The following is a 14609-nucleotide window of genomic DNA, read 5'->3' as shown; positions in this document are numbered from 1 at the left end:
ATTATCATTGTCTACTCTCTGTGTTACCTCTTCAAAAAATTCAATGAGGTTGGTCAAGCAAGACTTTCCCTTTTGAAATCCATGTTGACTGTTCGTTATTATATTTTTGGTTTCTAGATATTCTTCTATTTTTTCCTTTAGTAGGGATTCCATTACTTTTCCTACTACTGATGTTAAGCTGACTGGTCTATAATTCCCTGGACATGTTCTATCCCCCTTCTTAAGTATAGGTATTATGTTAGCTATCCACCAGTCCTCTGGTACTACATCTTTTTCTAACAAATGATTAACTATGTGTAGTAATGCCTCTGCTATCTCTTCTCTAAATTATTTTAAAAAGCGTGGATGCAATCCATTCGGACCAGAGGTTCTATCCTCTTTGAATTTGATTTGTTTATTTAATATGTCTCCTCTTTTTATTTTAGATATACTTATCTCATTACTAATATCATCATCCAATGTCATGTCCACCAGTTCTAACTCCCTGGTAACTACTGAAGCAAAATAATTATTTAATATTTCTGCCATCTCTTTGTCGTTACCTATGGTATTATCCTGTCTATCCCTTAATGGCCCTATTCCCATCCCAACCTTCCTTTTTTATTGATGTGCCTGTAAAATATTTTACTATTTTGTTTTATGTTCCTTGATAATTTAATTTCATAATTTCTCTTTGACTTCCTATTTTTTTCACTTCTCTAATCTCTTTGTATTCTCCCTCATCATGCACTCCACTGCTGTCTAGGTACTTAACATATGCCTCTTTCCTTACCCTCAGTTGTTCCCTTATGACTTTATTCATCCATGGAGTCTCATTAGTGTTTAGTTTATTTATCTCAATCTCAAGTTGCAAGCATGGAACCAGTTAAACAAGAACTGAACATTTCAGCAGAGAAAGACGAGGACATTTATTGCTGAGGTTTATTCAATTCTCTGTATATGACTGCACGCCTGTGGGATGAGGTTAAGTCTGCGATCTCGCCAACCGTGGCAAGTCCAGGGCGGCCAGGGTCGGTGGCAGGTGGCAACCCCGCTCCTGGCTCCAGCCCGCACTGTGTGAAGATTCTTCTGTTGATGGGGCTTGTTAAGCGAGGTCCCCAGCCAATTAAAATGAAGCGAGTCTGATGACATCACTTATGACGCGTCATCAGCTGGTATCCTTAAAGGAATCATTGTCACATCAATTTTGACAGTTGTTCGGTCAGTGTTCTGCAGCATTGAGGTGCAGCAAACACTGACAAGCATCGCACAAAGGTGCACATCTGCACCCAGGTTCTCCCATGACACCCTCCAGATGCTTATGGAGGGAGTCACAGCATGCGGGGAGGTTCTCTTCCCTTCCAATGGGCAAAAGAGACCTCCCCTGGACACCAACACAGCCTGGTTGCACATTGCACAGGAGGACACAAGCAAGGATGTCATCAGGAGGACCTACTGCAGTGGCGCAAACCTTTCAATTATCTCAGTAGATCAGGAAATGTTATTATAAAGCCATACTCAACCTCATCCTGCTGTGCCACTCATCACATCCCCATCACTCTGCCTTCCCTACCCTTCTCCTGCACATCCTTACTCACACCAACTTACCTTGCACCTCCACCCATCCCTCTCTCTCTATTTATATGATCATATCCCCATCTCACTAGCCACCCCTTACACTCACCATCATCCTTGTCAAATCATACCAATTAACAACACACTTGGATATTTTAGCCAATGTTCATGTAGAGATTCTGCTCATTTGTAGTCAAACATTGAAATCTTTATTTTCAACACTTTGCGTTCTTGGACAGATTTAGTTGAACCTTTGGAAGTGGCTTAGTGAGTTGCAGTGAATGGTGAGACATAAGGGTACCCCCCCGCAATGGTGATGAGTGTGAAAGGAATGGCTTGGGCATTGCAGGGATGCTTTGTGGTGTTAGTGTGGGGTGGTGCCAATCTGGCGCATCACATCAAGTGAAGTAAATGTGGCCATGGTGAGGCCATCCCTGGCATCCAGGGCAGCAATGTGGTCAATTGCTGATGCCCTGTGTCCTGTACAGCATCAGGTGATTGAGGAGAAGGTTGGTGGTGTTGGTGGTGATGATGGTGTGTTTAGCAATGTTGGTGTTGGGGCTGATTGTGGTGGGATTCTGAGGGCCAACGTGAGATTTTGTCAAGGGCTCTCATGCTGATGGAATAGATGCAATAGATTGAAGTTGAGATGACAGAAGTGATCTGTCAATGGTGAGAGAAGTTGCTCCAAGGATAGTAGATGGAGAGTTCACTGCAAACACTGCATACAGCTCAAAAGTGTCTTTCAAATTTGAAGGCTTCTGCTTCTGAGATTGGAAAGTGAACAGCTGTGAAATGGTAGCTTTTATACCACTTCTGCAGCTGTCAGCTAGTCAAAGCAATGGAGAGTCACTGAGAACCCTACACACTTACCTGACGTGAAGCCTGAGTAACGGGAAGCTCCTGAAAAAGTTGGATAAATGTTAAGTATCTGGTCAAATTATTTTTAAAGACCTTTAAAGTACCCCTTAATTATGTTAATTGGCTGGCCCGCCACTTGGTGCCGGGTCTGTGAACCGCAGCCAGACCCGGCACTTTGGAAACAGACCAGGAGGTGGGTTTAGAGCGGGATCTTGTCCCGCTGCCAATCACGGCCATTTTGACAGCGGGCCCGCCTCCAAACCCGCACTCGCAGGGCTGGGAAGATTCCGGCTTAAATGTGTGGGTGTATTCAGGGATGAAAGAAAACAAGACTTGCATTTATATAGCGCATTTCATGAACTCTGGACGTCCCAAAGCATTTTACAGCCAATGAGGTACTTTTGAAGTTTAATCGTTGTTGTAATGTAGGAAACACGGCAGCCAATTCGCACACAGCAATGTGATAATGACTAGATAATCTGTTTTTGTGACGTTGGTTGAGGGATAAATATTAGCCAGGACACTGGGGAGAAATTCTCTGCTCTCCTTCAAAATAGTGCCATGGGATATTTTACGTCCACCTGAGAGGGCAGACGGGGCCTCGGTTAAAATCTCATTAGAAATGCGGCTCCACCAACAGTGCAGCACTCCCTCAGTACTTCACTGGGAGTGTCAGGCTAGTTTATATGCTAAAGCACTTGGAGTGGGATTTGAACCCATGACCTTCCGACGCAGAGGTGAGAAGGCGACCACCGAGCCAAGGCAGTAAGGACCAGCGCAAACTTCTACAAAAGGAAAAGGAGTGTAATGTATGCATCTGTGAATATGCTCACAGGTTTGTAGAGCTGTTGAGTTGGGAGTGGCTTAGGCTGATGTTCACAAGACTCAATAAAACCCCAGCCAGTTGGGTTCAGGGGATCCCCAATGAGGCAGGTGGTTGTGAGCCTGGTGGATGAACTGGTAATGTGTAGGATGATTGTTAAACCTTTTGCTAATAAGCCAACTATCTCTTAATAGCAATGTATTGCTATGAATTCTTAAGCAAAGTCCCCATGAAGCAAATACATTACAGGGGAGGATGCAGAGCTCGTGTGTCACCTACTGTTCTCGTAGCACACCGTGGTCCGAATAACAATGTGATGGACCTGGCAGCCAATCAACACTGATAACAAATGCACATTGTCGCTTACTCATGTGAGAGATGGCAATACAGAATCCTCAAGGGTTTAAGTGGAGGCTTTCACAAAGTGGTCGTCTTCTTCCTGCGGAGAGGTTGTCGGTTCATAGTGTTCTCTAATGGAACTGTCTGGTTCTTATCTGTGAGCAGCATGTCAACAAACAGAACATGTTGTCAAGGGAGACCTGAACAAGGGAAGGAAACTTGCTGTGTGTCAGAAGATCACGTTACCCTCACGGAATACGTTGCCACTGCCGCTGGATGCGCTTGTGAAAGCTGTTGTCGGAGTATATTACTTAACGTCATGAGCCTGTGTATTGCATAATGAGAAAAGGATTCATCTTTAGCACTGTGAGTGGGAGGGGTGAATTAGCTGCTAGTGGGATCTCCAGTGGAATAGATTTGTAGAGGTTTGCGAAGATTCAGAAACCTTTCACACAGATGGGAAATTCACAAACCTTGAGCAAGATTAGACATTAGAAAAACGTAAGACATTCCAGAGGAGAGTGGATATGTGGAACAGAATGCCAGAAAAAGCAGTTAGCCAGTTGGTACCCTTTTAGAAGGAACTGGGTCAATACTATCAAGTGTTACAGTGTATAGGTTTTCAAACCAGGGTCCACAAGGAATAGAATCATAGTGTTACAGCACAGGAACAGGTTTGACCTAAGAAATCTGTGCCAGTGTTTTTCTCGACATGCCAAAAGTCTAATTCCACTCTCCTGCTCAATCCACACCCCCTTATTCCTGTTAACATCCTAGTTAATCTAGCCTGCACCTTTTCAATTGCTTTTACATCTTTCCCATAGTTGAATATTCTTTGAACGTCCTGGGGCCTGGAGGATGGGTAAAGGCTGCTTTTTATTCGCAAGCCAGGTGAAGTGAATTTAAGGGCCAGCCCATGTTCCAAGTGGTCCCACCTCTTTAAAAAAAAAATAATTCTCAGGATGTGGGCATCATTGGCAAGGCCGGCATATATAGCACATTCCTAGGTGGCGAGAGAAGGTGCTGATATAACTGAGTTGCTTGCTGGGCCACTTCACAGGGGCATTTAGGAGTCAACCACATTGACCAGGTAAGGGCACAGGTTTCCTTCTCTGAAGGGATTTGAATTTACGTTCTCTGGATTATTAGTCCAGGAGTTCTATGGACTTCCTAAAAGGAAGAGATAAAGAATTGATATGAGCTGGCCTATCATTTCTTGATTTATCCCTGCCTCCTTTTTTGAAGGGAGGAGTCACATTTGCCATCCTCAATTCTTCAGGCACAATCCTCTTTTTCAAACAGCTTCTTCCCTAACTTCTCTCTAGATCCTCAGCTGTAAGCCATCAGGTTCCTATGATTTGCCTGCCTTAAGGTTGAATAAATTTCTTTAGTAATAACCTTTGCCAACAGTTCTGAACTCCGCTCTGCTGGTTCGACAATCCCGATATTCATTTTCTTGGAGAAAACTTATTCGGTGTGTCAGAGTTTTATTCCTTGCCAGCCAGGTTTCCCAGGCCTTCTTCGGCAGCACCTCCAAAACCCGCAACCTCTACCACCTAGAAGGACAAGGGTAGCAGGTGCACGAGAACACCAACATCTCCAAGTTCCCCTCCAAGTCACACACCATCCTGACTTGGAAATATATCGCCGTTCCTTCATCGTCATTGGATTATAATCCTGGAACTCCCTCCCAAGCATCACTGTGGGAGTACCTTCAACACACGGACTACAGCGGTTCAAGAAGGTGGCTCACCACCATCTTCTCAAGGGCAATTAGGGATGGGCAATAAATGCTGGCCTTGCCAACGATGCCCACATCCTGGATTGATTTTTTTTTTAAATTCCCTCACATTCGATCTCCAGCTTGCCTCCTCCAGTTCTCTGCCATTGTAACCCTGCATTGACTATCCGCTTGCTTCAAAACTGCCCGTAGAAAGTATTTTTATTACTCCATGTTTTCTGCTCATTTTTTCTCATTTTTTTACTGCTCTCCTATATTCTTTATATTTTTTTCTGGCTTTGTCTTTGTATCAACTGCCCAGTAATTATCCTCTTTTTTTTTTGTTTCAAATTATATTTAATCTCCCTATTCATTTATGGAAGCCCAACCTTCACTATACTCCCCTTTTCTCCTTACTGGAATATACTTGATTTGTACTTTTTCCATCTGCGATTTAAATATATCTGCTCTCTGGTTCGGTGTCAGTTGGCTGCTCCACAAACAAGCAATTGAAAATCCCTCTCCAAGTGGTGACAGTCTGCCTTTAAGAGTAAGTTTGTTCCACATCCAGCTTGAATGGAGTAAGTTCCGAGCAAAGCGAGGCGGTTCGCTGACAGATGAGCCATTCTCTTCCATCCGGTGTACAGCCTGCGATAACAAGCGTGCTCAAGCAACCTGAGCAAGATGTTTAACTGCCTAACTAGCCAATGGATTTTGCTGTATATTTTGAATCGTTGCCATGCTGTGATTTGTGAGCTTCTCCAGTGAAAAGCACGTGGTTTGAAAGCAATGAATCTCCATGTATCAGTTCCGAGATCAATCCGCAATCATGGAAAGGGCAAGTTAAGGGCAGTTTTTTTTTAGTAAATTGTACTTGTGCTCACAAGGATTATATATTACCCCGGTGCAATGTTCCAAAAGTATCTCCACGGTCTGCCCTTACACAATGTGAAAAAAACATTTAAAATCCCGACAATTATGGTTTTATTGTTGGCTGTAATCTTCTGTTGCAGTTGTTGGCTGATCTGTTGTTTCATCCTTGCTGCCGTGTGAGTATCTCTGGAATGTTTAACCTGCTGATTCTTTTCTGTTGTCTCCTAGGGCCACCCTTCATCATCTCCCCACCGGAAAATATTACCGTAAACATATCCCAAGATGCCCTCTTCACCTGTCAGGCAGAAGCGTATCCTGGCAACCTGACATACACCTGGTTCTGGGAGGAAGAAAACGTCTTCTTTAAGAAGTAAAGTCTTGATTTGTTCTTGTTTTTTAAAGTACTGATTCACGTTTGTGTTCCCAGCAGGTGACTCTCTCCTGCGGCTTCTCATCTAGTGGCAGTAATGTTAATGCTTTTTAGCACTTGATCCTTTATATCCTTTTTTTTTGCATTTTTTGACATGTATATTTTATTTCCCCTTTAGATTCTTAACCACCCTCCGGCCTGCCCTCACCCCCCAACTCCCCCCACACCCAGACCTCCTCTCCTGAAAGCACGGAGCCCCTCCCCCTAGCTCTCCTCTCCTGAAGGTACTGACCCCCTCCCCCTCACCGCCCCCCCCCCCCAGCCCTCCTCTCCTGACGGCCACCCCCCCCAGCCCTCCTCTCCTGAAGGTACTGACCCCCTCCCCCTCACCGCACCCCCCCCAGCCCTCCTCTCCTGACGGCCACCCCCCCCAGCCCTCCTCTCCTGAAGGTACTGAGCCCTTCCCCCTACCCACCCCCCTCCCCAGCACTCCTCTCCTGAAGGTACTGATCCCCCCCCGCTGTGTTATGGTTTACTGTCTGCTGGCCACCCTGCAGCGCCTCAGCCAATTGGCCATTCATCGTGAGTTAGTGCCCATTGGCTATTCTCCATGCGAGGCATCACAACCAAGCCCGATCCTTTCCTCAACCAATTTGCACAAACGGCCACTTTGAAACAGGAGTCATTTATAGCACTCAGGCTTGAGAGCTCATGGTTTGATTTTCCTGCATTGAGAAATTCTACTGTTGCCTCATATCCCACCCATTAATACAGAGCTAATTTTAATGTAAATATGCATGGTTTGGCTAACAGTTTTGGCCAAACATATGAGCCAAAAATCAGTCTCCAAATTGTTACTGAATTATTTTGAGATGTGCACCCAGGCAGCAACATATTGTGGGAGTTGCTGCATGCTTCTAACCCTCCCTACCACCTGGGATTCCCTTCATGAGCTTTCTAAACATAGGGGAAGGCTTCCTCCGTGCACTATAACCATAAACCTGTTCTTTATGAATGGGTTTATATTTTCGTTACACAGAGCGCCCAGGTGGACATGGAGCTCAAACCTGTGCAAGTGTACAGGGCCAGTTCACGGCTCAAATAAGGATTGAAAATGGTTGAACTGTCTCTTCCTGCAGCTAAGGAATAAATCAGTCCATCAGGCTTTCACTGCGGGTTTCTGCGCTCACCCGTTCTCTCCTTGGGTGAGTCATTGCTGGCTGTCACGTACAGAAGTGGAAAACTCGGTTTTCAAGGCCAGTGGATGGTTCTGACCCACAGGCTAGAAGTTGTTCAGCAACAACACAGTTCACCTCTGTCAGACTTCAGCAGTATACGCACACTGGCACCTTCCAAAACTCACTGACTGCAAGATTTGCATATATTTGTGCACGTATTCTGGACAGATGTACAAATTCCTGATCATAAATTGCTCGGAGCTTCTTGATAAACTTGGCAGTGATTATTTCACTATCATAATGCCTCTTGTGTTTATACTAGAGGGCAAAGTGTGCCAGCACAATTGGTGCCCATCCCACAGGGAACTGCTGGCACAGAAACTGGACAGAACCGCCACATAAAATGGAAGCCATATTATTATCAGACACCAGGGAGCAATTTCATAAGAAAATAAAAATGTGGAATGAAGAGAAAAACCATTCAGCTCATTGAGTCTATACCGTTCACTGAATCATGCACAATCTGCATTTTTTTGTAAAGCCTACATTTCTAAAGGAGGCAATCAAATGCAAGTAAAACTACAAATTTCAACCAAATAATGGCCCAGAAATTGCGGTCGGAGGCTTCCCGCGGGCAGAATTTACCTGATGGTCCCAGAGGTTTGGAGACTTCTGATGCTACGTAGAGGCCCACGTAATCCAGGGACTTAAGCATTTTTTGCACGTCCCTGGGATCACGTGGGCTGGCCCAACCATTCAAAGTAGAGGGGTCCCCATTCATACTTGTGTGAGTTCCGTATGTACGTATGAATGGGAATACCTCAAAAACACACAAGCACTTAAATGATATTCATTTTTAAGCATTACCTATTTAAAATTAATCAAAATTGTATTTTATTAATTATTAAAACAAAAATTTAATTTTTTGTAAAATACATTTACATATTTTAAAGAGTCTAAAAAGAAACTTACCTTATTTAATAGGATTTTAAATGTTGAAATTATTGCAAAAAATTTATTTTTCTATCCTTTAAAAGTCCTACACTGATGAATTTAAAGGGCATTCACTGGACAGGAGTTGGGCTAATCTCCACCCACAGAGGCCATTTACTTCCGGATTCTTGACCGATCGCAGGTTCCGGGTTTAGGCGCATGCCGGAATTCTCAACTGAATCCATGCCGGGTTTTGAGCGGCGAGGTCCAAAATCCGGTAAAACCCAAAATCCACTACGGATTCGGTCGAGGATTCCGGATTTCAGACTTGATTTCCTTGTCTGAAATTGGGAGTCCTCGACCGAATCCATGCCGGATTTCAGGTTTTGCCTCAAAAATGTCCGGTTTTCAGACAATAATTCCGATTACTCCATCAGCCATGCGCAAAATGTCTGTTTTTTGGACAATTCCGGTTTTCAGAGGATTCGGGACGTTGCACCTGTACTGCGAAATAAGTTGTATATTCTACAGTTCCCAATTGAATATATTACCAGTAGCCAGTGGCAGAAACATGGACACCCTGCCATCTTGTGGTGGCATTCAGGGGGTGCACGTTCAACGGGATCTCTTTGTGCTGCAATGCAAACATGGTCATTTTAAATGCACTTTCGTAATTACAGTGGCAGGCACTTACAAAACAGCATTAATGAATCAGAGATACCAGCAAATAATCCCCATAGACCATTTGAATCAAAACACTAATGTTCCTTTTTCTGAGATTCTGAGCAGAGAATAATTAGGCAACAAGACGGGTTTGTGCCTTTTTGTACATTCGTGATTGTTCTGAGATATTAAGGAAAACTGAGCGATAAAGTAAAAAACAGCATATTTAAGCTGAAATATAGACAGAAATGTCTTTTCTATTTGTGCTCATGGGTTTGTAACTTTAAAAAGTTCTTTACCCTGGCTTTCATCTGCCTGGTTGCTAATTGTCTCCAAACCACCCTCTGTACTTCGAGAGAACTGAATTCAGCACATGGCTGCAGCACCCAGCAGGCAGCTGGCTTGAGTCTGGCGCTGTGTGGTTCACCTGTGTCTTGGAAAGTGTTAAAAACCCAGGGAGAAAAGGAGATGCAGTTTGAGAGCAGGACAAGCTGAGGATGTCAAAAGAAAATTACAAATATTAGAAAACTGGATGAGAAAATGAACAAAATACCAGAAATGCAAAGCAGATGGAATATTGCACGAAAGGGAAAATTAGGTCAATTCTTATGAAAGGTTATAAGAACATAGGAAATAGGAGCAGGAGTCAGCCATTTTGCCCCTCGAGCCTGCTCCACCATTCAGTAAGATCATGGCTGATCGGATCATGGACTCAGCTCCACTTCCCCGCCTGCTCCCCATAGCCCTTGACTCCCTTATCGTTCAAAAATCTGTCTATCTCTACCTTAAATATATTCAATGACCCAACCTCCACAGTTCTCTGGGCCAGAGAATTCCACAGATTCACGAACCTCGAGCTTTAGGCTGCCTCTCTGCTGCTGAGGTTGCTGGTATGCATGTCTCTGCTATCTCAGATAGAAAACTGTCCAAACTGTGTATAGCTCAAGGGCAAATGGAACAGCCCTTCCTTTATGACGAGACGTCAGTATACCTGTGTACCAGTGCCAGTCTCGCACAGTGCCTGTACAATTTGAGACGGTTGACATCTTCATTCTTCTACTTTTCATTTCAATATTTCACTCCAATGTTGCCCATATTGGAAAATCCATAAGCCTGGTGAGGGGACCAACAAAACGCAAGCGTCAAGCGAAGTCCATAAATCGAGTGATCCCGAGATTTCCACTTGGGAAGGTTGAGTTTCTGAAATTTGCTATTTTGTAAAATACTGAATTTTTTTTAAAGAGTTTAGACTGTGGGACTTAGAATCTGCCGATCTCAATGCCACTGATTGCCCCACGATCACTTCCACCGGTACCCTCCAGTTCTCACCCTGCCAGAGTTGGTGGATGGCGCCTTAGTACCACAAGAGAGCACCACACCGGGTGTGTCACCAGTACCCGCCAGACCAGAGCAGCCAGAAACTGTAGCCTGCCCTAGGGAATGGCTTGCCCAGGTCACACCTCTCCACCAAACACCGGTCATTTGACCTTGGACCTCTGAGCAAAGAGAGAACTCTCAAAAATGGCACAAACCCAGTAGGGTTCATTTTAGCTCAACCCGCCTGGTGGGAGGCTGACTTGAATAGATCGGTGCCCATTTTACATGCCACCCGATTTTTCTTTCCATTGCTTTCAATGGACATTCAAAGAACAATATCTGACAATTGAGCACTCCTTCAGTACTGAACAGAACTAGGCCCTTCAGCACCTCGAACCACTTCCGCCCTTCGGTTAAATCATGGCTGATCTGTATCTTAACTCCATCGACCCGCCGTGGTTCCGTAATCCTTAATACCCTTGCCGAACAGGAATCTATCAATCTCAGCTTTGAAATATTCAATTGCTGTATCCTCAACAGTTTTTTGGGAAAGTGCCAGTTTTTCACTACCCTTTGTGTGAAGATGTGGGGCCCAAAATTCAGTACAGCTGGAAAGCTGGTGCTCCCCCCACATTTCTGTGGCCATTAGCACCGAAAATCTTTCATGGCTGGGCCACCCCATATTCTGCTCCAAAAGTGAACAAATGGGTTCCAGCGCTAATGAACCTTTCCAAAGTGTTTTTTTCAGTGGTGTGGCTGTCTTAATTTGAGTGTTATCACCACTGAGAAATTCAGCATGCAGGTAAGGGTTTCTAATGAGCCAGCTGCTCCCTGGCCTTAAAGGCCCGGGTTTGCAGCAAGGCCCTGAATGGGAAGGAGTTTGGAAGGATGGCTGGTGTAAGAGGTGCAAGGAGAGCCAACAGATTCACTGATATGGAGCTGGAGACACTGATGGACGGTGTGGAGGACAGAAGAAGAATACTGTTTCCTGACGTGGGGAGACCTGGCAGACCACCGGTACATAATGCATGGAGGGAGATTGCGGGGGGAGGTGTCAGGCACCTCCATGTATGTGAGGATGCACCCTCCCAGGAGGGTGCTGGCCAGTCTGCACCCGGCCCTTCCAGGCCCAGAGGTGTTCCAGGGCATCCTAGAAGGACAGCTGTAGGTCCCAGACAACAACCCCCCACAGCAACCTTCCCGGATCCATGATGCAGACACAGGGATGACAGTTAGGTGTAGTGTTAGGGTAGTCACACGTAATAGGTGTTATAGTGAGATGCACAGGGGTAAAAAAATGATTACAGTATTATTATATTCTTTATGTTCTGTTTTTGCAGTGATTTGGATAATTTGATAAATCTTTATTTTTGGCACATATATCTGGCCAGGTGTTTCATTTGGCAGTGGGTAATTCTACGTTAAGGAACTCATTGCGATGGCCATTGAAAGTGGGAGCTGAAGGGTCATGTGTGGATGGGATTATCTGAAGCGAGCAGCTATGAGACGCAGCTGCACCCCCCCTTGCAGGGTTGCGATGGGGGTGACGCCTACTAGCTCTGGGGCAACGGGGATCCTCCTCCTGCATCTCCTCCTCCTCAGGTGGTACTACTAGCTCGACCTCCAGTGGCTGATCCCTCATAATGGCAGCATGCAGCAGACCAAGACGATTATGGAGACCCGTTCAGGAGAGTACTGCAAGGTGCCACCAGAGCGGTCCAGGCACCGGAACCTCTGCTTCAGGATGCCTATGCACTGCTCGATGATACACCTGGTGGCACAATGAGCGTCATTGTCTGCATGCTCTGGCACTGTCCTGGGGTTCTGCAGTGGAGTGAGCAGCCAAGTGGACAGGGGATATCCTTTGTCCCCAAGCAGCCAACCCCAATCCTAATTCGGGCCGGTGAAGACCGTGGGCACACTGGTCTGGATCAGAATGAATGAATCGTGGCTGCTGCCTGGGTACCTCGCATCAACTGCCAGGATCCGATGCTGGTGGTCACACACGAGCTGCACGTTCAGAGAGTGGAAGCCTTTGTGGTTCACAAAGATCTCGGGGTGATGATGTGGCGCCCTCAGCCCAACATGTGTGCAGTCAATGGCACCCTGCACCCTCGGGAAGCCTGCCATTCGGGCAAATCCGGCCTGACGCTCCACCTGTTTGTCCCTTGTCATCGGGAAGGAGACCCTTCTCCTGTACAGTGCATCTGTGACCTGCCAGATGCACCGATGTGCCGAGAATTGGGAGATGTTGCCAATGTCTGCAGTGGCAGACTGGAAAGACCCCGTGGTGTAAAAATTCAAGGCGATGGTGACCTTGGTCTCCACAGTGAGGGCAGTCCTGAGTTTGGGGCTGCAGATCTTCTCGCAGGACAGTGCAGAGCTCCCTGATTACTTATTTCCAAAATCGTAGCCTTCGCAGGCATTGCTGAGGGAATGATCAGCCATGATCTTATCGAATGGTGGTGCAGGCTCGAAGGGCCGAATGGCCTACTCCTGCACCTATGTTTCTATGCTCATCAATGCGCTGGAGGAAGGAGAACTGAGGTCTGTAGACCCTTTGAGGGTAGGGCCTCCTTCCCCCATGTCTGCTTTGGCCACCTCCCTTGGCAGCTGCCTGCTGGCCATCTCCCTGGTCCTCCTCATTCTCGGGCTCCTCTGGAGGCTCTTGCTGGAAAGGCTCCTCTCCCAGTATTTGGAGGGGGGGCGGGGGGCAGCATCCCTCACCCTCCTCCTGATGCCATCTCCCTCTTGGCCACCCTCTCTAGCTGCAGGTTTGCGCACATCTGCACGCCCGTCTCTCTGTTGTGCAGCCATGGCTGCTGCCACCCTTGCCCGCTGCCTCTCTGCACGGTGCTGACAGCGACGCCTTCCCCTGCATGCTGACCTACTTCTGACCAGGTGTACCAGGTGTCGCTCTCACAACATTCCTCCCATCCTCAGGGTGAACCCTGCCCAGCAGGTCTCTGCAGCCCACAATGAGGCTTACAGGCCTCCACTAAACAGTCAGAAGTGAAAGTTGTACAAAAGTCTGTGTAAACCTCTGAGCAGCACTCAGCAGCTTTAATGAAGCCAAAACAATTACAGGTTGAGCGTCCGAAATCCAGAAACCTCGGGACCGAGGCCATTCCGGATATTTCCGGATTTTGGAACGTCTTTGCCTGGGCTGAGGTAGGTGGGGTCGGGCAGCCGAGGTAAGGGCGAGAAGGGGGAGCCGGGGCCAGGGCGAAGTCAGGCAGGGGCAAGGCCGGGCCACCGAGGGCCAGGGCGAAGTCGGGCCGGGCCAAGGCCGGAGCGAGGTCGGGCCGGAGCAAGGTCGGGTTGCCGAGTGCCGGGGCGAAGTCGGGTCGCTGAGGGCCGGAGCGAGGTCGGGTCAGGACAAGGTCGGGTCGCTGAGGGCCGAAGTGAGGTCGGGTCGCTGAGGGTCGGAGCGAGGTCGGGCCAGAGCAAGGTAGGGCCGCCGAGTGCCGGGGCGAAGTCGGGCCGCCGAGTGCCGGGGCGAAGTCGGGTCAGGACAAGGTCGGGTCGCTGAGGGCCGGAGCGAGGTCGGGCCAGAGCAAGGTAGGGCCGCCGAGTGCCGGGGCGAAGTCGGGTCGCTGAGGGTCGGGCCGGGACAAGGTCGGGCCGCCGAGTGCCGGAGCAAGGTAGGGCCGCCGAGTGCCGGAGCAAGGTAGGGCCGCCGAGTGCCGGGGCGAAGTCGGGTCGCCGAGGTGGGGGGAGTCTGGATTTCGGAACATTTTCCGGTTTCCAAAGGACCCCGTCACGGATCGGCCCGGTGTCCGGATTCCGGAACATTCCGAATTTTGGAACACCGAATTTCAGATGCTCAACCTGTACTACAACTTATTGCATTTTAAATTCACATTAAAACTTAATGAAACTATTTCCTTGGCAAAGGACCCCGATCGCGGCAGCACTCCAGCGGTGTGGCGTTCGAGCACCGACTCGAATACCTCGCGGGGGCACTGCCTGAAGAAG

The 14609-nt window shown here is 47.3% G+C and overlaps 1 protein-coding gene across 1 annotated transcript in view; it reads left to right on the top strand.

The window, feature by feature from the left end:
- igsf9bb (immunoglobulin superfamily, member 9Bb) overlaps positions 1–14609 on the top strand; it is a 777241-nt gene that overhangs the window by 605153 nt on the left and 157479 nt on the right. The window contains exon 6 of the mRNA XM_070894384.1: positions 6399–6540. Coding sequence (XP_070750485.1) covers positions 6399–6540 — 142 coding nt within the window. The remainder of the gene's footprint in view (positions 1–6398; positions 6541–14609) is intronic.

Source organism: Pristiophorus japonicus, chromosome 11 (assembly GCF_044704955.1).
Source record: "Pristiophorus japonicus isolate sPriJap1 chromosome 11, sPriJap1.hap1, whole genome shotgun sequence".
In the NCBI taxonomy this organism is placed as follows: domain Eukaryota; kingdom Metazoa; phylum Chordata; class Chondrichthyes; family Pristiophoridae; genus Pristiophorus; species Pristiophorus japonicus.
Note: the sequence above shows the minus strand (reverse complement) of the source record. Positions and strands in the feature narration are given on the sequence as shown.